A 27,177-nucleotide genomic window follows, 5' to 3' on the forward strand; every position below is an offset into this window, starting at 1 on the left:
CATCATGTACAACCTAATAAACCATCTTGAAATCTAACCACGAAAACGCCTCTTTTTTGCGCTCAAATATGTCCTGACATATGGTCTAAGGCCATTTCGATACATTTTCTGTATCGGGTATTACTAGCGATGATGAATTATTTGAACTTACTGTTATTGCCGGCGAACCACTTTCAAGGCACGGGAGTAGAAGTCATCTCTAAAGCAGATGCTTCACTTTGATCACTTATGTCTTTATTTTGTTTAGTGAAGAATGGCAAAAGTGTTTTTTTTTTTATTTATCTTAGACGATTTCACAATATAATCCGTTGAATAGTTGTCAACAACGTAGAACGTAATGATAGACGTAACGCACAAAGGCAATACAATGCGGACAAACCGCTTGGCGACTGGCTTGCGACACCCAAGTCCCGCGAACTGCAATCCATGTACAGTTTAGAGTACAAGAGAGGTTATCTTTGGAATCATATTCAATAGTAATTTTATTCATATTATTATTGAATAAAGAAAGATGATCAACATCAATCTCGTTCTAATTTACAAATATTTCATAAATATTGTGTTATTAATTTCATAAATAATGTTATGCCAAATTAATACTCAGCAAAATCTTGGCCATTTCTTTATCTACCGAAATCGACCAATACCAGTGTGGGAATATATCAACACAACGTGCGGGCCCACACATAATATATATGATGTGTGTGCATGTTCCCAAAAATATAAAATACAAAGTAAACTGAATAAGAATAAGGTAATAAAACGACTGTTTGAATGCAACATTTTATTGACATTGTTTTTAATTATTGCTTTTCCAACAACGAATAATGTTATCACGTAAAATTATACATTTTTATTACTTAAACTTAAAAGTTTATCGACTTAGATACAATAAGATTTTACAAAAGTAATGTAATGTAAAACTGTAAATATTACAATGTAACCATTGTACAAGAAATCTTGTTATCACAGCAATACTACTAATAATAACTGTACAAAATTATACGAGTAAGAATACTCAAAATGGTAAAAACAACCTAAAGACATTCAATACAATATACGAGAAATAAACATAAACATTCTTTTAATTTTAATATAAATCCAAGGAATAATATATCTTTAACAACAGATAAAGATACAAAACATTATCAGGATACACTAAATAAGGCAATGCTATAATTAAAACAACTAAATATGAAATTGCAACATTTTTTTATTGGCTAATGTTTAAAATCGGTTCTCTAATAACAAACAACACTATCATGTAAAATTATACATTTTTGTACTGCATATTTATTACAAACTTAAAATTTTATCAACTTAGGATAGAATAAGTTTTTCACAAACGTCATATGATATAAAATGTAAATATTTAAATTTTATCACTGTACAGGAAATTTTACTATATCACAGCATTATTACTAATAAATAGTAGACTGTACAAAATTATATGAGTAAGAATACTCAAAATGGTTAAAACTACTTAAAGACTTATTCAATAAAATATACAAGAAATCTGCATAAAAATGCTTCTAATTTTAATATAAACCAGAGAAATTAATAAAATAAAACAACTGAAAGCGTATAAAAGTCAAAATAAAATAATAACAGTACATAGGTGACACGTTTACATTTTTTAAATAGATTTTAAATATGCAGGAAAAATATATACAATCATGAATTCTGTACAAACATTGATATTTTATGATTCTCCACCATCATCCTCTTCACCATTATCACTAGAAACATCAGAGTCACTACTTCGGACAATAATAGGAGTCGACGCCTTTTCTTGTTGCTCTGCAGATCTCACAATTTGCTGTAAATTCATTTTCTTTTCAAGTTCCAACCAAGGATCTTCCAATGCATCTTTACACACATACGCGGAGATGGGCGAGTTGTTGGAGTTATTAAAACTACCTCTTCTCTGAAAAATTAGATTAAACAATTAATATTTTGTAGTAATGAGTACTTACAACATGTTGTAATTTTTTATATATAATTGGTCATAAAGCAAGCGTAACATATCAAAAAGTTCATAAACAATCAAAAAGGGATTCTATTGGGAAGTTTCATATGTTTCTATCTATTAAAAAATTACGTACAAAGAACTTAGTCTGACGTTTGGAATTTATTATTTATTACGGCCCCAATACCAGGTTATTTCTCGAGCAAACCTTATTACAAATTAAAAAAATCGCTAAGAAATTATAAAATTAAAATACAAGCATTCTTGAATGCCAGTTTTTAAACAGAATAGAGTGTTTTCGAGTTTTGAACTTTTACCTTTTAAGTCACAATATTTCCGTGTTTTTCAGGACCATAGGGTAAACAGGTTATTCTACGGTAGGCTACCTCATATTAGTAATAACTTGTAATTTTGTAGGTTAAAAACCTTGTTGATAGACGGAAAGTTTATCTAGTTAGTAACTGCTCAACTTCTTAATTTTGTTGAGATAGTGCAGACCAAGTGTTTAACATAAGCTACACCTAATACTGTTAGCCTATTTTATTCAACAAAAATCTACCTAAATTCATGTCTATCTGAAGGTCTATGAACCCTAAATGAAAGTTTATGACAATACCCTACCCAAGTTTACCATTCCATTCAAGCAAAAATGCTTTCTCTTAGTTTTCTCAGCCTTTCATTCATTTTTATTAAATTTATATTGTCATCTTAATCACTTACTAGTACCTTCCATTACAACAAATCAGAAAAAAATACAAAGTAGGCCTTGTAATCAAACCTATTAGGCCTACTTTTTGATTTTGGGCTTTTTAAATGCTAAATACATTTAGCTGTTTTTAATTCACCTTTAAGCAATTTTTTCATTGGACAAGAAAAAACAAAAATAGCCTAAAACAAGCGAGCAAAATAAATATTTACATACAAAATATTAGAAAAGTGTTAGGGAAAATACCAGACTAGGCCTAGACTTCTTACTCACCCTGAAATTTCCTCTGGAACCATGCTTATTGTAGGGGCTGAAACGGGGACTGGAATTTGAACTTGAAGGTGAGCTCCAACCAGAAAGACTAGAATTGTTGCTGTGATTGTTTTTGCCCCAGCTCTGCCTGTCTCTTCTTATAGGGCTACTGATACCCAACGGTATAAAGTCTGGACTTGCAGAATTGTTCCTTGGATTGAACATTCGACCTCCTCTGGGTGTCATGTAGTTACAGTTTTGTTGTAAATGTAATGGCTGTCTGGACCCATGACTATGACTTCTTGTTGGTGTTCCGCCTGAAAATCTTGATCTCTGAAAGTTTGGCGACCCTCCGGTCATTCGGTTCTGGTTATGTGTATACATTGTGAAATGAATAAATAATGTATGGTTAATATTTCAACTGAACACTTAATAATTTGAGTTTTGTGTAGTCACTTATAACACAAATACGTAAACTACAAAACACCAAAGATCACTTACTCCCAACCAAGGAACGTACCAAACTAAACAATGGCGGGACCAACGACGCTAAATAGTTGAGTGTCCCGCCGAAAACAGGGTTGCCAATACGTGAACTTAAAATTACTGTAATGTATCACCGTGGTATACCAATGTCAGTCAATAAAAAAATTCATAAATAATAAGATGTATAATAACAATTAATTATGATTTTAATAATGTGCATATAACTGTAAATATAACAAAGATAAATTTAATAAAAAATAATTAAAATATGTATAAGAGTTTTACTGGCTTGCGACACCCAAGTCCCGCGAACTGCAATCCATGTACAGTTTAGAGTACAAGAGAGGTTATCTTTGGAATCATATTCAATAGTAATTCATATTATTATTGAATAAAGAAAGATGATCAACATCAATCTCGTTCTAATTTACAAATATTTCATAAATATTGTGTTATTAATTTCATAAATAATGTTATGCCAAATTAATACTCAGCAAAATCTTGGCCATTTCTTTATCTACCGAAATCGACCAATACCAGTGTGGGAATATATCAACACAACGTGCGGGCCCACACATAATATATATGATGTGTGTGTGTTCCCAAAAATATAAAATACAAAGTAAACTGAATAAGAATAAGGTAATAAAACGACTGTTTGAATGCAACATTTTATTGACATTGTTTTTAATTATTGCTTTTCCAACAACGAATAATGTTATCACGTAAAATTATACATTTTTATTACTTAAACTTAAAAGTTTATCGACTTAGATACAATAAGATTTTACAAAAGTAATGTAATGTAAAACTGTAAATATTACAATGTAACCATTGTACAAGAAATCTTGTTATCACAGCAATACTACTAATAATAACTGTACAAAATTATACGAGTAAGAATACTCAAAATGGTAAAAACAACCTAAAGACATTTAATACAATATACGAGAAATAAACATAAACATTCTTTTAATTTTAATATAAATCCAAGGAATAAGTATCTTTAACAACAGATAAAGATACAAAACATTATCAGTATACACTAAATAAGGCAATGCTATAATTAAAACAACTTGCTATGAAATGCAACATTTTTTTATTGGCTAATGTTTAAAATCGGTTCTCTAATAACAAACAACACTATCATGTAAAATTATACAATTTTGTACTGCATGTTTATTACAAAATTAAAATTTTATCAACTTAGGATAGAATAAGTTTTTCACAAACGTCATATGATATAAAATGTAAATATTTAAATTTTATCACTGTACAGGAAATTTTACTATATCACAGCATTATTACTAATAAATAGTAGACTGTACAAAATTATATGAGTAAGAATACTCAAAATGGTTAAAACTACTTAAAGACTTATTCAATAAAATATACAAGAAATCTGCATAAAAATGCTTCTAATTTTAATATAAACCAGAGAAATTAATAAAATAAAACAACTGAAAGCGTATAAAAGTCAAAATAAAATAATAACAGTACATAGGTGACACGTTTACATTTTTTAAATAGATTTTAAATATGCAGGAAAAATATATACAATCATGAATTCTGTACAAACATTGATATTTTATGATTCTCCACCATCATCCTCTTCACCATTATCACTAGAAACATCAGAGTCACTACTTCGGACAATAGTAGGAGTCGACGCCTTTTCTTGTTGCTCTGCAGATCTCACAATTTGCTGTAAATTCATTTTCTTTTCAAGTTCCAACCAAGGATCTTCCAATGCATCTTTACACACATACGCGGAGATGGGCGAGTTGTTGGAGTTATTAAAACTACCTCTTCTCTGAAAAATTAGATTAAACAATTAATATTTTGTAGTAATGAGTACTTACAACATGTTGTAAATTTTATATATAATTGGTCATAAAGCAAGCGTAACATATCAAAAAGTTCATAAACAATCAAAAAGGGATTCTATTGGGAAGTTTCATATGTTTCTATCTATTAAAAAATTACGTACAAAGAACTTAGTCTGACGTTTGGAATTTATTATTTATTACGGCCCCAATACCAGGTTATTTCTCGAGCAAACCTTATTACAAATTAAAAAATCGCTAAGAAATTATAAAATTAAAATACAAGCATTCTTGAATGCCAGTTTTTAAACAGAATAGAGTGTTTTCGAGTTTTGAACTTTTACCTTTTAAGTCACAATATTTCCGTGTTTTTCAGGACCATAGGGTAAACAGGTTATTCTACGGTAGGCTACCTCATATTAGTAATAACTTGTAATTTTGTAGGTTAAAAACCTTGTTGATAGACGGAAAGTTTATCTAGTTAGTAACTGCTCAACTTCTTAATTTTGTTGAGATAGTGCAGACCAAGTGTTTAACATAAGCTACACCTAATACTGTTAGCCTATTTTATTCAACAAAAATCTACCTAAATTCATGTCTATCTGAAGGTCTATGAACCCTAAATGAAAGTTTATGACAATACCCTACCCAAGTTTACCATTCCATTCAAGCAAAAATGCTTTCTCTTAGTTTTCTCAGCCTTTCATTCATTTTTATTAAATTTATATTGTCATCTTAATCACTTACTAGTACCTTCCATTACAACAAATCAGAAAAAAATACAAAGTAGGCCTTGTAATCAAACCTATTAGGCCTACTTTTTGATTTTGGGCTTTTTAAATGCTAAATACATTTAGCTGTTTTTAATTCACCTTTAAGCAATTTTTTCATTGGACAAGAAAAAACAAAAATAGCCTAAAACAAGCGAGCAAAATAAATATTTACATACAAAATATTAGAAAAGTGTTAGGGAAAATACCAGACTAGGCCTAGACTTCTTACTCACCCTGAAATTTCCTCTGGAACCATGCTTATTGTAGGGGCTGAAACGGGGACTGGAATTTGAACTTGAAGGTGAGCTCCAACCAGAAAGACTAGAATTGTTGCTGTGATTGTTTTTGCCCCAGCTCTGCCTGTCTCTTCTTATAGGGCTACTGATACCCAACGGTATAAAGTCTGGACTTGCAGAATTGTTCCTTGGATTGAACATTCGACCTCCTCTGGGTGTCATGTAGTTACAGTTTTGTTGTACATGTAATGGCTGTCTGGACCCATGACTATGACTTCTTGTTGGTGTTCCGCCTGAAAATCTTGATCTCTGAAAGTTTGGCGACCCTCCGGTCATTCTGTTCTGGTTATGCGTATACTACATTGTGAAATGAATAAATAATGTATGGTTAATATTTCAACTGAACACTTAATAATTTGAGTTTTGTGTAGTCACTTATAACACAAATACGTAAACTACAAAACACCAAAGATCACTTACTCCCAACCAAGGAACGTACCAAACTAAACAATGGCGGGACCAACGACGCTAAATAGTTGAGTGTCCCGCCGAAAACAGGGTTGCCAATACGTGAACTTAAAATTACTGTAATGTATCACCGTGGTATACCAATGTCAGTCAATAAAAAATTTCATAAATAATAAGATGTATAATAACAATTAATTATGATTTTAATAATGTGCATATAACTGTAAATATAACAAAGATAAATTTAATAAAAAATAATTAAAATATGTATAAGAGTTTTACTTAAAAATTATAATATATTTTTGGGAATATGTTTTTGTTTATATTTTTCGTACATACAACCAATTTAACTATTATTTATTTGTACATATTTATCATCATAATTCATTGTTGTTATACATTTGTTTATATACGTTGTTATTGGTGGGCATTGTAATATCACCGTAGCATCTTATGGTAATTTTAAGTTTACGTGTTGGCAGTTGGTATCGGCAACTCTGTTTTCAGCGGGGACTCAATCTCAACTAAAACAAAAGGTTTTTTAGCATGTATCTCCTTTGGGTTTGGTAAATTTGGTGAGTTCCTCTTGTTTTGTTTAGTTTAGTGTAAATGATTTTTGGCCTATCGTAGTTTACGTATTTGTGTTATAGGTGACTGAACAAAAATCCAATTAAGTGTTTTAGTTTAAAAACTAATCTTACATTATTTTTTCATTTGTTAGTGCGTATAACCACTGTGTATAGCTGCAGACTATTGTAACCTGACCATTTTGAGGTTATGAGTTGTGATCAAGATTGAACTATAAATATCAAACTTTGATTGTTTGTGGACAAACGCTTCGGTATCTAAAAAAACCAGAATGAAACGGAGGGTCGCCAAAACTTTCAGAGAGCAAGATTTTCAGGTGGAACACCAACAAGAAGTCATAGTTATGGGACCAGACAACCATTATATTTACAACCAAAAAACGTAATTACCCGTCATTTGATTTTTTTTCTGCATAGACTAGCTGTAGCCCTCTTTGAAGATATTCTATAACTATCTACACGTCCTAATATGTCATACATGAATGCCAAAATCTGAAAGAAATTGAGTTGATGTCAGGCGTTTGGATTTATCCTCTATACATCACTCGTTTAGTAGTGGTTCTGTTCCAATGGGAATGCAATGCTTGATAGCCATACCAAAAGGCCGCTACTGTTTTCAAGGAACTGAATACCTAACTTGTACCCAAAATACGACTAATTTTATTTATCTACAAATCAAGTTTAGCACACTCTGCTAATTCTCTTGGGTTTTTAAGTTATTTGCTATAAAGAGTGTATATATAAAAGCGTGTATAGCTTATCCATAAAAAAATTTGAGAGTTGCTAACAGCTCCTATTTCATTTATTGAATCACTCACAGCCAACTCTATTTTATGATTCATGCAGTGCCAAGGAATAATGTTTGGAAATTGCTGTTGTAGCATTTCTACGACACCACATTTTTTTCCTAGCATGACGTTCACTAGCACCATCACAGGCAAATATAACTAAATTCTTTTTCAAATAAGTGTAATAAAACTCATACATTTTCAAAGAACCCTAAAAGAGCCTAAAATCAGAAGTTTGATTAGGCTATTCAATCAGGTTCAAGAATAAAACATGGTGGAAGATCTTTGCTAGTTTCATCACATTTTAAAATAAACAAATTAAAAGTATATTTATCGCTTAGGCTTTATAGATTAATCAATAAACATTGAAATTTTACTGGAAATGCGTTTAATCTGTTGAACAATTCCTGTTTTCATCTCATCAAAGATGTGATCAGTGACTTCAGTAGCACTAAATCTACTGTGTAACCCTACACCAATGTCCCACACCATTCCAAGTTCCAACAGTTCACAGTGGTCAGAAAAAGGCCTATAATTTTTTTTTTTCCAAATAGTAAGCTGATTCTAAATATTTTAATGATAGATTCTAGGTTTGATACGTTCAGTTCATCACATAAATTTTCGATGGTTTCCTTCTCTGCCTTAGCAGATATGGTCTCAGCTGTCAAATAGCCTGCTAATTGTATATGAAGAAAATTCTCTTTTTCTTAAAGAAGTTAGTTGGGCAGACTTATTAGACCCATTACAGGTAACAATAAAGGCACACAATTACTTAGAAATTGAAGTATGTTCCTTTTTTGGAAGTATTAAGATGAGAAATTTACATCATGTACAACCTAATAAACCATCTTGAAATCTAACCACGAAAACGCCTCTTTTTTGCGCTCAAATATGTCCTGAGATATGGTCTAAGGCCATTTCGATACATTTTCTGTATCGGGTATTACTAGCGATGATGAATTATTTGAACTTACTGTTATTGCCGGCGAACCACTTTCAAGGCACGGGAGTAGAAGTCATCTCTAAAGCAGATACTTCACTTTGATCACTTATGTCTTTATTTTGTTTAGTGAAGAATGGCAGAAGTGTTTTTTTATATTTATCTTAGACGATTTCACAATATAATCCGTTGAATAGTTGTCAACAACGTAGGGCGCAATGATAGACGTAACGTACAAAGGCAATACAATGCGGACAAACGGCCTTGCGACACCCAAGTCCCGCGAACTGCAATCCATGTACAGTTTAGAGTACAAGAGAGGTTATCTTTGGAATCATATTCAATAGTAATTCATATTATTATTGAATAAAGAAAGATGATCAACATCAATCTCGTTCTAATTTACAAATATTTCATAAATATTGTGTTATTAATTTCATAAATAATGTTATGCCAAATTAATACTCAGCAAAATCTTGGCCATTTCTTTATCTACCGAAATCGACCAATACCAGTGTGGGAATATATCAACACAACGTGCGGGCCCACACATAATATATATGATGTGTGTGTGTTCCCAAAAATATAAAATACAAAGTAAACTGAATAAGGTAATAAAACGACTGTTTGAATGCAACATTTTATTGACATTGTTTTTAATTATTGCTTTTCCAACAACGAATAATGTTATCACGTAAAATTATACATTTTTATTACTTAAACTTAAAAGTTTATCGACTTAGATACAATAAGATTTTACAAAAGTAATGTAATGTAAAACTGTAAATATTACAATGTAACCATTGTACAAGAAATCTTGTTATCACAGCAATACTACTAATAATAACTGTACAAAATTATACGAGTAAGAATACTCAAAATGGTAAAAACAACCTAAAGACATTCTATACAATATACGAGAAATAAACATAAACATTCTTTTAATTTTAATATAAATCCAAGGAATGAAGTATCTTTAACAACAGATAAAGATACAAAACATTATCAGTATACACTAAATAAGGCAATGCTATAATTAAAACAACTTGCTATGAAATGCAACATTTTTTATTGGCTAATGTTTAAAATCGGTTCTCTAATAACAAACAACACTATCATGTAAAATTATACAATTTTGTACTGCATATTTATTACAAACTTAAAATTTTATCAACTTAGGATAGAATAAGTTTTTCACAAACGTCATATGATATAAAATGTAAATATTTAAATTTTATCACTGTACAGGAAATTTTACTATATCACAGCATTATTACTAATAAATAGTAGACTGTACAAAATTATATGAGTAAGAATACTCAAAATGGTTAAAACTACTTAAAGACTTATTCAATAAAATATACAAGAAATCGGCATAAAAATGCTTCTAATTTTAATATAAACCAGAGAAATTAATAAAATTAAACAACTAAAAGCGTATAAAAGTCAAAATAAAAGAATAACAGTACATAGGTGACACGTTTACATTTTTTTATATAGATTTTAAATATGCAGGAAAAATATATACAATCATGAATTCTGTACAAACATTGATATTTTATGATTCTCCACCATCATCCTCTTCACCATTATCACTAGAAACATCAGAGTCACTACTTCGGACAATAGTAGGAGTCGACGCCTTTTCTTGTTGCTCTGCAGATCTCACAATTTGCTGTAAATTCATTTTCTTTTCAAGTTCCAACCAAGGATCTTCCAATGCATCTTTACACACATACGCGGAGATGGGCGAGTTGTTGGAGTTATTAAAACTACCTCTTCTCTGAAAAATTAGATTAAACAATTAATATTTTGTAGTAATGAGTACTTACAACATGTTGTAATTTTTTTTATATATAATTGGTCATAAAGCAAGCGTAACATATCAAAAAGTTCATAAACAATCAAAAAGGGATTCTATTGGGAAGTTTCATATGTTTCTATCTATTAAAAAATTACGTACAAAGAACTTAGTCTGACGTTTGGAATTTATTATTTATTACGGCCCCAATACCAGGTTATTTCTCGAGCAAACCTTATTACAAATTAAAAAATCGCTAAGAAATTATAAAATTAAAATACAAGCATTCTTGAATGCCAGTTTTTAAACAGAATAGAGTGTTTTCGAGTTTTGAACTTTTACCTTTTAAGTCACAATATTTCCGTGTTTTTCAGGACCATAGGGTAAACAGGTTATTCTACGGTAGGCTACCTCATATTAGTAATAACTTGTAATTTTGTAGGTTAAAAACCTTGTTGATAGACGGAAAGTTTATCTAGTTAGTAACTGCTCAACTTCTTAATTTTGTTGAGATAGTGCAGACCAAGTGTTTAACATAAGCTACACCTAATACTGTTAGCCTATTTTATTCAACAAAAATCTACCTAAATTCATGTCTATCTGAAGGTCTATGAACCCTAAATGAAAGTTTATGACAATACCCTACCCAAGTTTACCATTCCATTCAAGCAAAAATGCTTTCTCTTAGTTTTCTCAGCCTTTCATTCATTTTTATTAAATTTATATTGTCATCTTAATCACTTACTAGTACCTTCCATTACAACAAATCAGAAAAAAATACAAAGTAGGCCTTGTAATCAAACCTATTAGGCCTACTTTTTGATTTTGGGCTTTTTAAATGCTAAATACATTTAGCTGTTTTTAATTCACCTTTAAGCAATTTTTTCATTGGACAAGAAAAAACAAAAATAGCCTAAAACAAGCGAGCAAAATAAATATTTACATACAAAATATTAGAAAAGTGTTAGGGAAAATACCAGACTAGGCCTAGACTTCTTACTCACCCTGAAATTTCCTCTGGAACCATGCTTATTGTAGGGGCTGAAACGGGGACTGGAATTTGAACTTGAAGGTGAGCTCCAACCAGAAAGACTAGAATTGTTGCTGTGATTGTTTTTGCCCCAACTCTGCCTGTCTCTTCTTATAGGGCTACTGATACCCAACGGTATAAAGTCTGGACTTGCAGAATTGTTCCTTGGATTGAACATTCGACCTCCTCTGGGTGTCATGTAGTTACAGTTTTGTTGTAAATGTAATGGCTGTCTGGACCCATAACTATGACTTCTTGTTGGTGTTCCGCCTGAAAAATCTTGATCTCTGAAAGTTTGGCGACCCTCCGGTCATTCTGTTCTGGTTATGTGTATACGAGTACATTGTGAAATGAATAAATAATGTATGGTTAATATTTCAACTGAACACTTAATAATTTGAGTTTTGTGTAGTCACTTATAACACAAATACGTAAACTACAAAACACCAAAGATCACTTACTCCCAACCAAGGAACGTACCAAACTAAACAATGGCGGGACCAACGACGCTAAATAGTTGAGTGTCCCGCCGAAAACAGGGTTGCCAATACGTGAACTTAAAATTACTGTAATGTATCACCGTGGTATACCAATGTCAGTCAATAACAAAATTCATAAATAATAAGATGTATAATAACAATTAATTATGATTTTAATAATGTGCATATAACTGTAAATATAACAAAGATAAATTTAATAAAAAATAATTAAAATATGTATAAGAGTTTTACTTAAAAATTATAATATATTTTTGGGAATATGTTTTTGTTTATATTTTTCGTACATACAACCAATTTAACTATTATTTATTTGTACATATTTATCATCATAATTCATTGTTGTTTTATACATTTGTTTATATACGTTGTTATTGGTGGGCATTGTAATATCACCGTAGCATCTTATGGTAATTTTAAGTTTACGTGTTGGCAGTTGGTATCGGCAACTCTGTTTTCAGCGGGACTCAATCTCAACTAAAACAAAAGGTTTTTTTAGCATGTATCTCCTTTGGTTTGGTAATTTGGTGAGTTCCTCTTGTTTTGTTTAGTTTAGTGTAAATGATTTTTGGCCTATCGTAGTTTACGTATTTGTGTTATAGGTTGACTGAACAAAAAATCCAATTAAGTGTTTAGAGTTTAAAAAACTAATCTTACATTATTTTTTCATTTGTTAGTGCGTATAACACTGTGTATAGCTGCAGACTATTGTAACCTGACCATTTTGAGGTTATGAGTTGTGATCAAGATTGAACTATAAATATCCAAACTTTGATTGTTTTGTGGACAAACGCTTCGGTATCTAAAAAAACCAGAATGAACGGAGGGTCGCCAAACTTTCAGAGAGCAAGATTTTCAGGTGGAACACCAACAAGAAGTCATAGTTATGGGACCAGACAACCATTATATTTACAACCAAAAACGTAATTACCCGTCATTTGATTTTTTTTCTGCATAGACTAGCTGTAGCCCTCTTTGAAGATATTCTATAACTTATCTACACGTCCTAATATGTCATACATGAATGCCAAAATCTGAAAGAAATTGAGTTGATGTCAGGCGTTGGATTTATCCTCTATACATCACTCGTTTAGTAGTGGTTCTGTTCCAATGGGAATGCAATGCTTGATAGCCATACCAAAAGGCCCGCTACTGTTTTCAAGGAACTGAATACCTAACTTGTACCCAAAATACGACAATTTTATTTATCTACAAATCAAGTTTAGCACACTCTGCTAATTCTCTTGGGTTTTTTAAGTTATTTGCTATAAAGAGTGTATATATAAAAGCGTGTATATAGCTTATCCAAAAAAATTTGAGAGTTGCTAACAGCTCCTATTTCATTTATTGAATCACTCACAGCCAACTCTATTTTATGATTCATGCAGTGCCAAGGAATAATGTTTGGAAATTGCTGTTGTAGCAATTTCTACGACACCACATTTTTTTCCTAGCATGACGTTTCACTAGCACCATCACAGGCAAATATAACTAAATTCTTTTTCAAATAAGTGTAATAAAACTCATTACATTTTCAAAGAACCCTAAAAGAGCCTAAAATCAGAAGTTTGATTAGGCTATTCAATCAGGTTCAAGAATAAAACATTGTGGAAGATCTTTGCTAGTTTCACATTTTAAATAAAACAATTAAAAGTATATTTATCGCTTAGGCTTATAGATTAATCAATAAACATTGAAATTTTACTGAAATGCGTTTAATCTGTTGAACAATTCCTGTTTTCATCTCATCAAAGATGTGATCAGTGACTTCAGTAGCACTAAATCTACTGTGTAAAACCCTACACCAATGTCCACACCATTCCAAGTTCCAACAGTTCACAGTGGTCAGAAAAAGGCCTATAATTTTTTTTTTTCCAAATAGTAAGCTGATCTAAATATTTTAATGATAGATTCTAGGTTTGATACGTTCAGTTCATCACATAAATTTTTCGATGGTTTCCTTCTCTGCCTTAGCAGATATGGTCTCAGCTGTCAAATAGCCTGCTAATTGTATATGAAGAAAATTCTCTTTTTCTTAAAGAAGTTAGTTGGGCAGACTTATTAGACCCATTACAGGTAACAATAAAGGCACACAATTACTTAGAAATTGAAGTATGTTCCTTTTTTGGAAGTATTAAGATGAGAAATTTACATCATGTACAACCTAATAAAACCATCTTGAAATCTAACCACGAAAACGCCTCTTTTTTGCGCTCAAATATGTCCTGAGATATGGTCTAAGGCCATTTCGATACATTTTCTGTATCGGGTATTACTAGCGATGATGAATTATTTGAACTTACTGTTATTGCCGGCGAACCACTTTCAAGGCACGGGAGTAGAAGTCATCTCTAAAGCAGATACTTCACTTTGATCACTTATGTCTTTATTTTGTTTAGTGAAGAATGGCAGAAGTGTTTTTTTATATTTATCTTAGACGATTTCACAATATAATCCGTTGAATAGTTGTCAACAACGTAGGGCGCAATGATAGACGTAAACGTACAAAGGCAATACAATGCGGACAAACGGCCTTGCGACACCCAAGTCCCGCGAACTGCAATCCATGTACAGTTTAGAGTACAAGAGAGGTTATCTTTGGAATCGTATTCAATAGTAATTCATATTATTATTGAATAAAGAAAGATGATCAACATCAATCTCGTTCTAAATTACAAATATTTCATAAATATTGTGTTATTAATTTCATAAATAATGTTATGCCAAATTAATACTCAGCAAAATCTTGGCCATTTCTTTATCTACCGAAATCGACCAATACCAGTGTGGGAATATATCAACACAACGTGCGGGCCCACACATAATATATATGATGTGTGTGCATGTTCCCAAAAATATAAAATACTAAGCAAACTGAATAAGGTAATAAAACGACTGTTTGAATGCAACATTTTATTGACATTGTTTTTAATTATTGCTTTTCCAACAACGAATAATGTTATCACGTAAAATTATACATTTTTATTACTTAAACTTAAAAGTTTATCGACTTAGATACAATAAGATTTTACAAAAGTAATGTAATTTATAACTGTAAATATTACAATGTAACCATTGTACAAGAAATCTTATTATCACAGCAATACTACTAATAATAACTGTACAAAATTATACGAGTAAGAATACTCAAAATGGTAAAAACAATCTAAAGACATTTAATACAATATACAAGAAATAAACATAAACATTCTTTTAATTTTAATATAAATCAAAGGAATAATATATCTTTAACAACAGATAAAGATACAAAACATTATCAGTATACACTTAATAAGGTAATGCTATAATTAAAACAACTTGCTATGAAATTGCAACATTTTTTATTGGCTAATGTTTAAAATCGGTTCTCTAATAACAAACAACACTATCATGTAAAATTATACAATTTTGTACTGCATATTTATTACAAAATTAAAATTTTATCAACTTAAGATAGAATAAGTTTTTCACAAACGTCATATGGCATAAAATGTAAATATTTCAATTTTACAACTGTACAGGAAATTTTACTATATCACAGCATTATTACTAATAAATAGTAGACTGTACAAAATTATATGAGTAAGAATACTCAAAATGGTTAAAACTACTTAAAGACTTATTCAATAAAATATACAAGAAATCTGCATAAAAATGCTTCTAATTTTAATATAAACCAGAGAAATTAATAAAATTAAACAACTGAAAGCATATAAAAGTCAAAATAAAATAATAACAGTACATAGGTGACACGTTTACATTTTTTAAATAGATTTTAAATATGCAGGAAAAATATATACAATAATGAATTCTGTACAAACATTGATATTTTATGATTCTCCACCATCATCCTCTTCACCATTATCACTAGAAACATCAGAGTCACTACTTCGGACAATAGTTGTAGGAGTCGACGCCTTTTCTTGTTGCTCTGCAGATCTCACAATTTGCTGTAAGTTCATTTTCTTTTCAAGTTCCAACCAAGGATCTTCCAATGCATCTTTACACACATACGCGGAGATGGGCGAGTTGTTGGAGTTATTAAAACTACCTCTTCTCTGAAAAATTAGATTAAACAATTAATATTTTGTAGTAATGAGTACTTACAACATGTTGTAAATTTTATATTTAATTGGTCATAAAGCAAGCGTAACATATCAAAAAGTTCATAAACAATCAACAAGGGATTCTATTGGGAAGTTTCATATGTTTCTATCTATTGAAAAATTACGTACAAAGAACTTAGTGTGACGTTTGGAATTTATTATTTATTACGGCCCCAATACCAGGTTATTTCTCGAGCAAACCTTATTACAAATTAAAAAATCGCTAAGAAATTATAAAATTAAAATACAAGCATACTTGAATGCCAGTTTTTAAACAGAATAGAGTGTTTTCGAGTTTTGAACTTTTACCTTTTAAGTCACAATATTTCCGTGTTTTTCAGGACCATAGGGTAAACAGGTTATTCTACGGTAGGCTACCTCATATTAGTAATAACTTGTAATGTTTTAGGTTAAAAACCTTGTTGATAGACGGAAAGTTTATCTAGTTAGTAACTGCTCAACTTCTAAATTTTGTTGAGATAGTGCAGACCAAGTGTTTAACATAAGCTACACCTAATACTGTTAGCCTATTTTATTCAACAAAAATCTACCTAAATTCATGTCTATCTGAAGGTCTATGAACCCTAAATGAAAGTTTATGACAATACCCTACCCAAGTTTACCATTCCATTCAAGCAAAAATGCTTTCTCTTAATTTTCTCAGCCTTTCATTCATTTTTATTAAATTTATATTGTCATGTTTTAATCACTTACTAGTACCTTCCATTCCAACAAATCAGAAAAAAATACAAAGTAGGCCTTGTAATCAAACCTATTAGGCCTACTTTTTGATTTTGGGCTTTTCAAATGCTAAATACATTTAGCTGTTTTTAATTCACCTTTAAGCAATTTTTTCATTGGACAAGAAAAAACAAAAATAGCCTAAAACAAGCGAGCAAAATAAATATTTACATACAAAATATTAGAAAAGTGTTAGGGAAAATGCCAGACTAGGCCTAGACTTCTTACTCACCCTGAAATTTCCTCTGGAACCATGGTTATTGTAGGGGCTGAAACGGGGACTGGAATTTGAACTTGAAGGTGAGCTCCAACCAGAAAGACTAGAATTGTTGCTGTGATTGTTTTTGCCCCAACTTTGCCTGTCTCTTCTTATAGGGCTACTGATACCCAACGGTATAAAGTCTGGACTTGCAGAATTGTTCCTTGGATTGAACATTCGACCTCCTCTGGGTGTCATGTAGTTACAGTTTTGTTGTAAATGTAATGGCTGTCTGGACCCATAACTATGACTTCTTGTTGGTGTTCCGCCTGAAAATCTTGATCTCTGAAAGTTTGGCGACCCTCCGGTCATTCTGTTCTGGTTATGTGTATACATTGTGAAATGAATAAATAATGTATGGTTAATATTTCAACTGAACACTTAATAATTTGAGTTTTGTGTAGTCACTTATAACACAAATACGTAAACTACAAAACACCAAAGATCACTTACTCCCAACCAAGGAACGTACCAAACTAAACAATGGCGGGACCAACGACGCTAAATAATTGAGTGTCCCGCCGAAAACAGGGTTGCCAATACGTGAACTTAAAATTACTGTAATGTATCACCGTGGTATACCAATGTCAGTCAATAACAAAATTCATAAACAATAAGATGTATAATAACAATTAATTATGATTTTAATATTGTGCATATAACTGTAAATATAACAAGGATGAATTTAATAAAAAATAAATAAAATATGTATAAGAGTTTTACTTAAAAATTATAATATATTTTTGGGAATATGTTTTGTTTATATTTTTCGTACATACAACCAATTTAACTATTATTTATTTGTACATATTTATCATCATAATTCATTGTTGTTTATACATTTGTTTATATACGTTGTTATTGGTGGGCATTGTTATATCACCGTAGCATCTTACGGTAATTTTAAGTTTACGTGTTGGCAGTTGGTATCGGCAAACTCTGTTTTCAGCGGGACTCAATCTCAACTAAAACAAAAGGTTTTTTAGCATGTATCTCCTTTGGTTTGGTAATTTGGTGAGTTCCTCTTGTTTTGTTTAGTTTAGTGTAAATGATTTTTGGCCTATCGTAGTTTACGTATTTGTGTTATAGGTGACTGAACAAAAATCCAATTAAGTGTTTAGTTTAAAAACTAATCTTACATTATTTTTTCATTTGTTAGTGCGTATAACACTGTGTATAGCTGCAGACTATTGTAACCTGACCATTTTGAGGTTATGAGTTGTGATCAAGATTGAACTATAAATATCAAACTTTGATTGTTGTGGACAAACGCTTCGGTATCTAAAAAAACCAGAATGAACGGAGGGTCGCCAAAACTTTCAGAGAGCAAGATTTTTCAGGTGGAACACCAACAAGAAGTCATAGTTATGGGACCAGACAACCATTATATTTACAACCAAAAACGTAATTACCCGTCATTTGATTTTTTTCTGCATAGACTAGCTGTAGCCCTCTTTGAAGATATTCTATAACTATCTACACGTCCTAATATGTCATACATGAATGCCAAAATCTGAAAGAAATTGAGTTGATGTCAGGCGTTGGATTTATCCTCTATACATCACTCGTTTTAGTAGTGGTTCTGTTCCAATGGGAATGCAATGCTTGATAGCCATACCAAAAGGCCGCTACTGTTTTCAAGGAACTGAATACCTAACTTGTACCCAAAATACGGACTAATTTTATTTATCTACAAATCAAGTTTAGCACACTCTGCTAATTCTCTTGGGTTTTTAAGTTATTTGCTATAAAGAGTGTATATATAAAAGCGTGTATAGCTTATCCAAAAAAATTTGAGAGTTGCTAACAGCTCCTATTTCATTTATTGAATCACTCACAGCCAACTCTATTTTATGATTCATGCAGTGCCAAGGAATAATGTTTGGAAAATTGCTGTTGTAGCATTCTACGACACCACATTTTTTTCCTAGCATGACGTTCACTAGCACCATCACAGGCAAATATAACTAAATTCTTTTTCAAATAAGTGTAATAAAACTCATACATTTTCAAAGAACCCTAAAAGAGCCTAAAATCAGAAGTTTGATTAGGCTATTCAATCAGGTTCAAGAATAAAACATGGTGGAAGATCTTTGCTAGTTTCACATTTTAAATAAACAATTAAAAGTATATTTATCGCTTAGGCTTATAGATTAATCAATAAACATTGAAATTTTACTGGAAATGCGTTTAATCTGTTGAACAATTCCTGTTTTCATCTCATCAAAGATGTGATCAGTGACTTCAGTAGCACTAAATCTACTGTGTAACCCTACACCAATGTCCACACCATTCCAAGTTCCAACAGTTCACAGTGGTCAGAAAAAGGCCTATAATTTTTTTTTTCCAAATAGTAAGCTGATCTAAATATTTTAATGATAGATTCTAGGTTTGATACGTTCAGTTCATCACATAAATTTTCGATGGTTTTCCTTCTCTGCCTTAGCAGATATGGTCTCAGCTGTCAAATAGCCTGCTAATTGTATATGAAGAAAATTCTCTTTTTCTTAAAGAAGTTAGTTGGGCAGACTTTATTAGACCCATTACAGGTAACAATAAAGGCACACAATTACTTTAGAAATTGAAGTATGTTCCTTTTTTGGAAGTATTAAGATGAGAAATTTACATCATGTACAACCTAATAAACCATCTTGAAATCTAAAACCACGAAAACGCCTCTTTTTTGCGCTCAAATATGTCCTGAGATATGGTCTAAGGCCATTTCGATACATTTTCTGTATCGGTATTACTAGCGATGATGAATTATTTGAACTTACTGTTATTGCCGGCGAACCACTTTCAAGGCACGGGAGTAGAAGTCATCTCTAAAGCAGATACTTCACTTTGATCACTTATGTCTTTATTTTGTTTAGTGAAGAATGGCAGAAGTGTTTTTTTATATTTTATCTTAGACGATTTCACAATATAATCCGTTGAATAGTTGTCAACAACGTAGGGCGCAATGATAGACGTAACGTACAAAGGCAATACAATGCGGACAAACGGCCTTGCGACACCCAAGTCCCGCGATCTGTAATCCATGTACAGTTTAGAGTACAAGAGAGGTTATCTTTGGAATCGTATTCAATAGTAATTCATATTATTCTTGAATAAAGAAAGATGATCAACATCATTCTCGTTCTAATTTACAAATATTTAATAAATATTGAGTCATTAATTTCATAAATAATGTTATGCCAAATTAATACTCAGCAAAATCTTGGCCATTTCTTTATCTACCGAAATCGACCAATACCAGTGTGGGAATATATCAACACAACGTGCGGGCCCACACATAATATATATGATGTGTGTGTGTTCCCAAAAATATATAATACTAAGTAAACTGAATAAGGTAATAAAACGACTGTTTGAATGCAACATTTTATTGACATTGTTTTTAATTATTGCTTTTCCAACAACGAATAATGTTATCACGTAAAATTATACATTTTTATTACTTAAACTTAAAAGTTTATCGACTTAGATACAATAAGATTTTACAAAAGTAATGTAATTTAAAACTGTAAATATTACAATGTAACCATTGTACAAGAAATCTTGTTATCACAGCAATACTACTAATAATAACTGTACAAAATTATACGAGTAAGAATACTCAAAACGGTAAAAACAATCTAAAGACATTTAATACAATATACAAGAAATAAACATAAACATTCTTTTAATTTTAATATAAATCCAAGGAATAATATATCTTTAACAACAGATAAAGATACAAAACATTATCAGTATACACTAAATAAGGTAATGCTATAATTCAAACAACTTGCTATGAAATTGCAACATTTTTTTATTGGCTAATGTTTAAAATCGGTTCTCTAATAACAAACAACACTATCATGTAAAATTATACATTTTTGTACTGCATGTTTATTACAAAATTAAAATTTTATCAACTTAAGATAGAATAAGTTTTTCACAAACGTCATATGGCATAAAATGTAACTATTTCAATTTTACAACTGTACAGGAAATTTTACTACATCACAGCATTATTACTAATAAATAGTAGACTGTACAAAATTATATGAGTAAGAATACTCAAAATGGTTAAAACTACTTAAAGACTTATTCAATAAAATATACAAGAAATCTGCATAAAAATGCTTCTAATTTTAATATAAACCAGAGAAATTAATAAAATTAAACAACTGAAAGCATATAAAAGTCAAAATAAAATAATAACAGTACATAGGTGACACGTTTACATTTTTTAAATAGATTTTAAATATGCAGGGAAAATATATACAATCATGAATTCTGTACAAACATTGATATTTTATGATTCTCCACCATCATCCTCTTCACCATTATCACTAGAAACATCAGAGTCACTACTTCGGACAATAATAGGAGGTGACGCCTTTTCTTGTTGCTCTGCAGATCTCACAATTTGCTGTAAATTCATTTTCTTTTCAAGTTCCAACCAAGGATCTTCCAATGCATCTTTACACACATACGCGGAGATGGGCGAGTTGTTGGAGTTATTAAAACTACCTCTTCTCTGAAAAATTAGATTAAACAATTAATATTTTGTAGTAATGAGTACTTACAACATGTTGTAATTTTTTTTATATATAATTGGTCATAAAGCAAGCGTAACATATCAAAAAGTTCATAAACAATCAACAAGGGATTCTATTGGGAAGTTTCATATGTTTCTATCTATTAAAAAATTACGTACAAAGAACTTAGTCTGACGTTTGGAATTTATTATTTATTACGGCCCCAATACCAGGTTATTTCTCGAGCAAACCTTATTACAAATTAAAAAATCGCTAAGAAATTATAAAATTAAAATACAAGCATTCTTGAATGCCAGTTTTTAAACAGAATAGAGTGTTTTCGAGTTTTGAACTTTTACCTTTTAAGTCACAATATTTCCGTGTTTTTCAGGACCATAGGGTAAACAGGTTATTCTACGGTAGGCTACCTCATATTAGTAATAACTTGTAATTTTTTAGGTTAAAAACCTTGTTGATAGACGGAAAGTTTATCTAGTTAGTAACTGCTCAACTTCTTAATTTTGTTGAGATAGTGCAGACCAAGTGTTTAACATAAGCTACACCTAATACTGTTAGCCTATTTTATTCAACAAAAATCTACCTAAATTCATGTCTATCTGAAGGTCTATGAACCCTAAATGAAAGTTTATGACAATACCCTACCCAAGTTTACCATTCCATTCAAGCAAAAATGCTTTCTCTTAGTTTTCTCAGCCTTTCATTCATTTTTATTAAATTTATATTGTCATCTTAATCACTTACTAGTACCTTCCATTACAACAAATCAGAAAAAAATACAAAGTAGGCCTTGTAATCAAACCTATTAGGCCTACTTTTTGATTTTGGGCTTTTTAAATGCTAAATACATTTAGCTGTTTTTAATTCACCTTTAAGCAATTTTTTCATTGGACAAGAAAAAACAAAAATAGCCTAAAACAAGCGAGCAAAATAAATATTTACTTACAAAATATTAGAAAAGTGTTAGGGAAAATGCCAGACTAGGCCTAGACTTCTTACTCACCCTGAAATTTCCTCTGGAACCATGGTTATTGTAGGGGCTGAAACGGGGACTGGAATTTGAACTTGAAGGTGAGCTCCAACCAGAAAGACTAGAATTGTTGCTGTGATTGTTTTTGCCCCAGCTTTGCCTGTCTCTTCTTATAGGGCTACTGATACCCAACGGTATAAAGTCTGGACTTGCAGAATTGTTCCTTGGATTGAACATTCGACCTCCTCTGGGTGTCATGTAGTTACAGTTTTGTTGTAAATGTAGTGGCTGTCTGGACCCATGACTATGACTTCTTGTTGGTGTTCCGCCTGAAAATCTTGATCTCTGAAAGTTTGGCGACCCTCCGGTCATTCTGTTCTGGTTATGCGTATGTGTATACATTGTGAAATGAATAAATAATGTATGGTTAATATTTCAACTGAACACTTAATAATTTGAGTTTTGTGTAGTCACTTATAACACAAATACGTAAACTACAAAACACCAAAGATCACTTACTCCCAACCAAGGAACGTACCAAACTAAACAATGGCGGGACCAACGACGCTAAATAGTTGAGTGTCCCGCCGAAAACAGGGTTGCCAATACGTGAACTTAAAATTACTGTAATGTATCACCGTGGTATACCAATGTCAGTCAATAAAAAAATTCATAAATAATAAGATGTATAATAACAATTAATTATGATTTTAATATTGTGCATATAACTGTAAATATAACAAAGATAAATTTAATAAAAAATAAATAAAATATGTATAAGAGTTTTACTTAAAAATTATAATATATTTTTGGGAATATGTTTTGTTTATATTTTTCGTACATACAACCAATTTAAACTATTATTTATTTGTACATATTTATCATCATAATTCATTGTTGTTATACATTTGTTTATATACGTTGTTATTGGTGGGCATTGTTATATCACCGTAGCATCTTACGGTAATTTTAAGTTTACGTGTTGGCAGTTGGTATCGGCAACTCTGTTTTCAGCGGGACTCAATCTCAACTAAAACAAAAGGTTTTTTAGCATGTATCTCCTTTGGTTTGGTAATTTGGTGAGTTCCTCTTGTTTTGTTTAGTTTAGTGTAAATGATTTTTGGCCTATCGTAGTTTACGTATTTTGTGTTATAGGTGACTGAACAAAAATCCAATTGAGTGTTTAGTTTAAAAACTAATCTTACATTATTTTTTCATTTGTTAGTGCGTATAAACACTGTGTATAGCTGCAGACTATTGTAACCTGACCATTTTGAGGTTATGAGTTGTGATCAAGATTGAACTATAAATATCAAACTTTGATTGTTGTGGACAAACGCTTCGGTATCTAAAAAAAACCAGAATGAACGGAGGGTCGCCAAACTTTCAGAGAGCAAGATTTTCAGGTGGAACACCAACAAGAAGTCATAGTTATGGGACCAGACAACCATTATATTTACAACCAAAAAACGTAATTACCCGTCATTTGATTTTTTTCTGCATAGACTAGCTGTAGCCCTCTTTGAAGATATTCTATAACTATCTACACGTCCTAATATGTCATACATGAATGCCAAAATCTGAAAGAAATTGAGTTGATGTCAGGCGTTGGATTTATCCTCTATACATCACTCGTTTTTAGTAGTGGTTCTGTTCCAATGGGAATGCAATGCTTGATAGCCATACCAAAAGGCCGCTACTGTTTTCAAGGAACTGAATACCTAACTTGTACCCAAAATACGACTAATTTTATTTATCTACAAATCAAGTTTAGCACACTCTGCTAATTCTCTTGGGTTTTTAAGTTATTTTGCTATAAAGAGTGTATATATAAAAGCGTGTATAGCTTATCCAAAAAAAATTTGAGAGTTGCTAACAGCTCCTATTTCATTTATTGAATCACTCACAGCCAACTCTATTTTATGATTCATGCAGTGCCAAGGAATAATGTTTGGAAATTGCTGTTGTAGCATTTCTACGACACCACATTTTTTTCCTAGCATTGGACGTTCACTAGCACCATCACAGGCAAATATAACTAAATTCTTTTTCAAATAAGTGTAATAAAACTCATACATTTTCAAAGAACCCTAAAAGAGCCTAAAATCAGAAGTTTGATTAGGCTATTCAATCAGGTTCAAGAATAAAACATGGTGGAAGATCTTTGCTAGTTTCACATTTTAAATAAACAATTAAAAGTATATTTATCGCTTAGGCTTATAGATTAATCAATAAAACATTGAAATTTTACTGGAAATGCGTTTAATCTGTTGAACAATTCCTGTTTTCATCTCATCAAAGATGTGATCAGTGACTTCAGTAGCACTAAATCTACTGTGTAACCCTACACCAATGTCCACACCATTCCAAGTTCCAAACAGTTCACAGTGGTCAGAAAAAGGCCTATAATTTTTTTTTTTTTCCAAATAGTAAGCTGATCTAAATATTTTAATGATAGATTCTAGGTTTGATACGTTCAGTTCATCACATAAATTTTCGATGGTTTCCTTCTCTGCCTTAGCAGATATGGTCTCAGCTGTCAAATAGCCTGCTAATTGTATATGAAGAAAATTCTCTTTTTCTTAAAGAAGTTAGTTGGGCAGACTTATTAGACCCATTACAGGTAACAATAAAGGCACACAATTACTTAGAAATTGAAGTATTGTTCCTTTTTTGGAAGTATTAAGATGAGAAATTTACATCATGTACAACCTAATAAACCATCTTGAAATCTAACCACGAAAACGCCTCTTTTTTTTGCGCTCAAATATTGTCCTGAGATATGGTCTAAGGCCATTTCGATACATTTTCTGTATCGGGTATTACTAGCGATGATGAATTATTTGAACTTAACTGTTATTGCCGCGAACCACTTTCAAGGCACGGGAGTAGAAGTCATCTCTAAAGCAGATACTTCACTTTGATCACTTATGTCTTTATTTTGTTTAGTGAAGAATGGCAGAAGTGTTTTTTTATATTTATCTTAGACGATTTCACAATATAATCCGTTGAATAGTTGTCAACAACGTAGGGCGCAATGATAGACGTAACGTACAAAGGCAATACAATGCGGACAAACGGCCTTGCGACACCCAAGTCCCGCGAACTGCAATCCATGTACAGTTTAGAGTACAAGAGAGGTTATCTTTGGAATCATATTCAATAGTAATTCATATTATTATTGAATAAAGAAAGATGATCAACATCAATCTCGTTCTAATTTACAAATATTTCATAAATATTGTGTTATTAATTTCATAAATAATGTTATGCCAAATTAATACTCAGCAAAATCTTGGCCATTTCTTTATCTACCGAAATCGACCAATACCAGTGTGGGAATATATCAACACAACGTGCGGGCCCACACATAATATATATGATGTGTGTGTGTTCCCAAAAATATATAATACAAAGTAAACTGAATAAGAATAAGGTAATAAAACGACTGTTTGAATGCAACATTTTATTGACATTGTTTTTAATTATTGCTTTTCCAACAACGAATAATGTTATCACGTAAAATTATACATTTTTATTACTTAAACTTAAAAGTTTATCGACTTAGATACAATAAGATTTTACAAAAGTAATGTAATTTATAACTGTAAATATTACAATGTAACCATTGTACAAGAAATCTTATTATCACAGCAATACTACTAATAATAACTGTACAAAATTATACGAGTAAGAATACTCAAAACGGTAAAAACAATCTAAAGACATTTAATACAATATACGAGAAATAAACATAAACATTCTTTTAATTTTAATATAAATCAAAGGAATAATATATCTTTAACAACAGATAAAGATACAAAACATTATCAGGATACACTTAATAAGGTAATGCTATAATTAAAACAACTAAATATGAAATTGCAACATTTTTTTATTGGCTAATGTTTAAAATCGGTTCTCTAATAACAAACAACACTATCATGTAAAATTATACAATTTTGTACTGCATATTTATTACAAAATTAAAATTTTATCAACTTAAGATAGAATAAGTTTTTCACAAATGTCATATGGCATAAAATGTAAATATTTCAATTTTACAACTGTACAGGAAATTTTACTACATCACAGCATTATTACTAATAAATAGTAGACTGTACAAAATTATATGAGTAAGAATACTCAAAATGGTTAAAACTACTTAAAGACTTATTCAATAGAATATACAAGA

General features: G+C 31.0%; 5 protein-coding genes across 5 annotated transcripts; all 5 read right to left on the bottom strand.

Moving 5' to 3' along the window:
• Positions 1–1,702: 1,702 nt before the first annotated feature.
• On the bottom strand, positions 1,703–3,199 carry LOC124366653. Its single transcript, XM_046823254.1, has 2 exons — positions 2,949–3,199; positions 1,703–1,927 (listed from the first exon to the last, which is right to left on the bottom strand). Exons 1-2 carry the CDS (start codon positions 3,171–3,173, stop codon positions 1,703–1,705), a joined length of 450 nt encoding a protein of 149 aa, XP_046679210.1. The 5' UTR covers positions 3,174–3,199.
• A 1,752-nt stretch (positions 3,200–4,951) lies between these two features.
• LOC124366508 lies at positions 4,952–6,554 on the bottom strand. The gene is made up of 2 exons (XM_046823095.1): positions 6,246–6,554; positions 4,952–5,226 (listed from the first exon to the last, which is right to left on the bottom strand). The coding sequence occupies exons 1-2, from the start codon at positions 6,468–6,470 to the stop codon at positions 5,002–5,004; spliced, it is 450 nt and encodes a 149-aa protein (XP_046679051.1). The 5' UTR covers positions 6,471–6,554; the 3' UTR covers positions 4,952–5,001.
• A 3,985-nt stretch (positions 6,555–10,539) lies between these two features.
• Positions 10,540–12,061, bottom strand: LOC124366654. The gene is made up of 2 exons (XM_046823255.1): positions 11,837–12,061; positions 10,540–10,814 (listed from the first exon to the last, which is right to left on the bottom strand). Exons 1-2 carry the CDS (start codon positions 12,059–12,061, stop codon positions 10,590–10,592), a joined length of 450 nt encoding a protein of 149 aa, XP_046679211.1. The 3' UTR covers positions 10,540–10,589.
• A 4,128-nt stretch (positions 12,062–16,189) lies between these two features.
• LOC124366655 (basic-leucine zipper transcription factor A-like) lies at positions 16,190–17,960 on the bottom strand. The gene is made up of 2 exons (XM_046823256.1): positions 17,439–17,960; positions 16,190–16,417 (listed from the first exon to the last, which is right to left on the bottom strand). Exons 1-2 carry the CDS (start codon positions 17,799–17,801, stop codon positions 16,190–16,192), a joined length of 591 nt encoding a protein of 196 aa, XP_046679212.1. The 5' UTR covers positions 17,802–17,960.
• Positions 17,961–21,768: 3,808 nt separating this feature from the next.
• On the bottom strand, positions 21,769–23,328 carry LOC124366656. The gene is made up of 2 exons (XM_046823257.1): positions 23,016–23,328; positions 21,769–21,993 (listed from the first exon to the last, which is right to left on the bottom strand). The coding sequence occupies exons 1-2, from the start codon at positions 23,238–23,240 to the stop codon at positions 21,769–21,771; spliced, it is 450 nt and encodes a 149-aa protein (XP_046679213.1). The 5' UTR covers positions 23,241–23,328.
• Positions 23,329–27,177: the final 3,849 nt, after the last annotated feature.

Source organism: Homalodisca vitripennis, chromosome 7, assembly GCF_021130785.1.
Source record: "Homalodisca vitripennis isolate AUS2020 chromosome 7, UT_GWSS_2.1, whole genome shotgun sequence".
Lineage (NCBI taxonomy): Eukaryota > Metazoa > Arthropoda > Insecta > Hemiptera > Cicadellidae > Homalodisca > Homalodisca vitripennis.

Excerpts from the sequence above, each read along its gene's own strand:
- LOC124366653 (XM_046823254.1), bottom strand. The coding sequence starts at position 3,173 with ATGACACCCAGAGGAGGTCGAATGTTCAATCCAAGGAACAATTCTGCA. Across the intron at positions 1,928-2,948 it reads GTTCCAGAGGAAATTTCAGG|AGAAGAGGTAGTTTTAATAA; the intron begins GTGAGTAAGAAG and ends CTAATTTTTCAG.
- LOC124366508 (XM_046823095.1), bottom strand. The coding sequence starts at position 6,470 with ATGACACCCAGAGGAGGTCGAATGTTCAATCCAAGGAACAATTCTGCA. Across the intron at positions 5,227-6,245 it reads GTTCCAGAGGAAATTTCAGG|AGAAGAGGTAGTTTTAATAA; the intron begins GTGAGTAAGAAG and ends CTAATTTTTCAG.
- LOC124366655 (XM_046823256.1), bottom strand. The coding sequence starts at position 17,801 with ATGTATACACATAACCAGAACAGAATGACCGGAGGGTCGCCAAACTTT. Across the intron at positions 16,418-17,438 it reads GTTCCAGAGGAAATTTCAGG|AGAAGAGGTAGTTTTAATAA; the intron begins GTGAGTAAGAAG and ends CTAATTTTTCAG.
- LOC124366656 (XM_046823257.1), bottom strand. The coding sequence starts at position 23,240 with ATGACACCCAGAGGAGGTCGAATGTTCAATCCAAGGAACAATTCTGCA. Across the intron at positions 21,994-23,015 it reads GTTCCAGAGGAAATTTCAGG|AGAAGAGGTAGTTTTAATAA; the intron begins GTGAGTAAGAAG and ends CTAATTTTTCAG.
- LOC124366654 (XM_046823255.1), bottom strand. The coding sequence starts at position 12,061 with ATGACACCCAGAGGAGGTCGAATGTTCAATCCAAGGAACAATTCTGCA. Across the intron at positions 10,815-11,836 it reads GTTCCAGAGGAAATTTCAGG|AGAAGAGGTAGTTTTAATAA; the intron begins GTGAGTAAGAAG and ends CTAATTTTTCAG.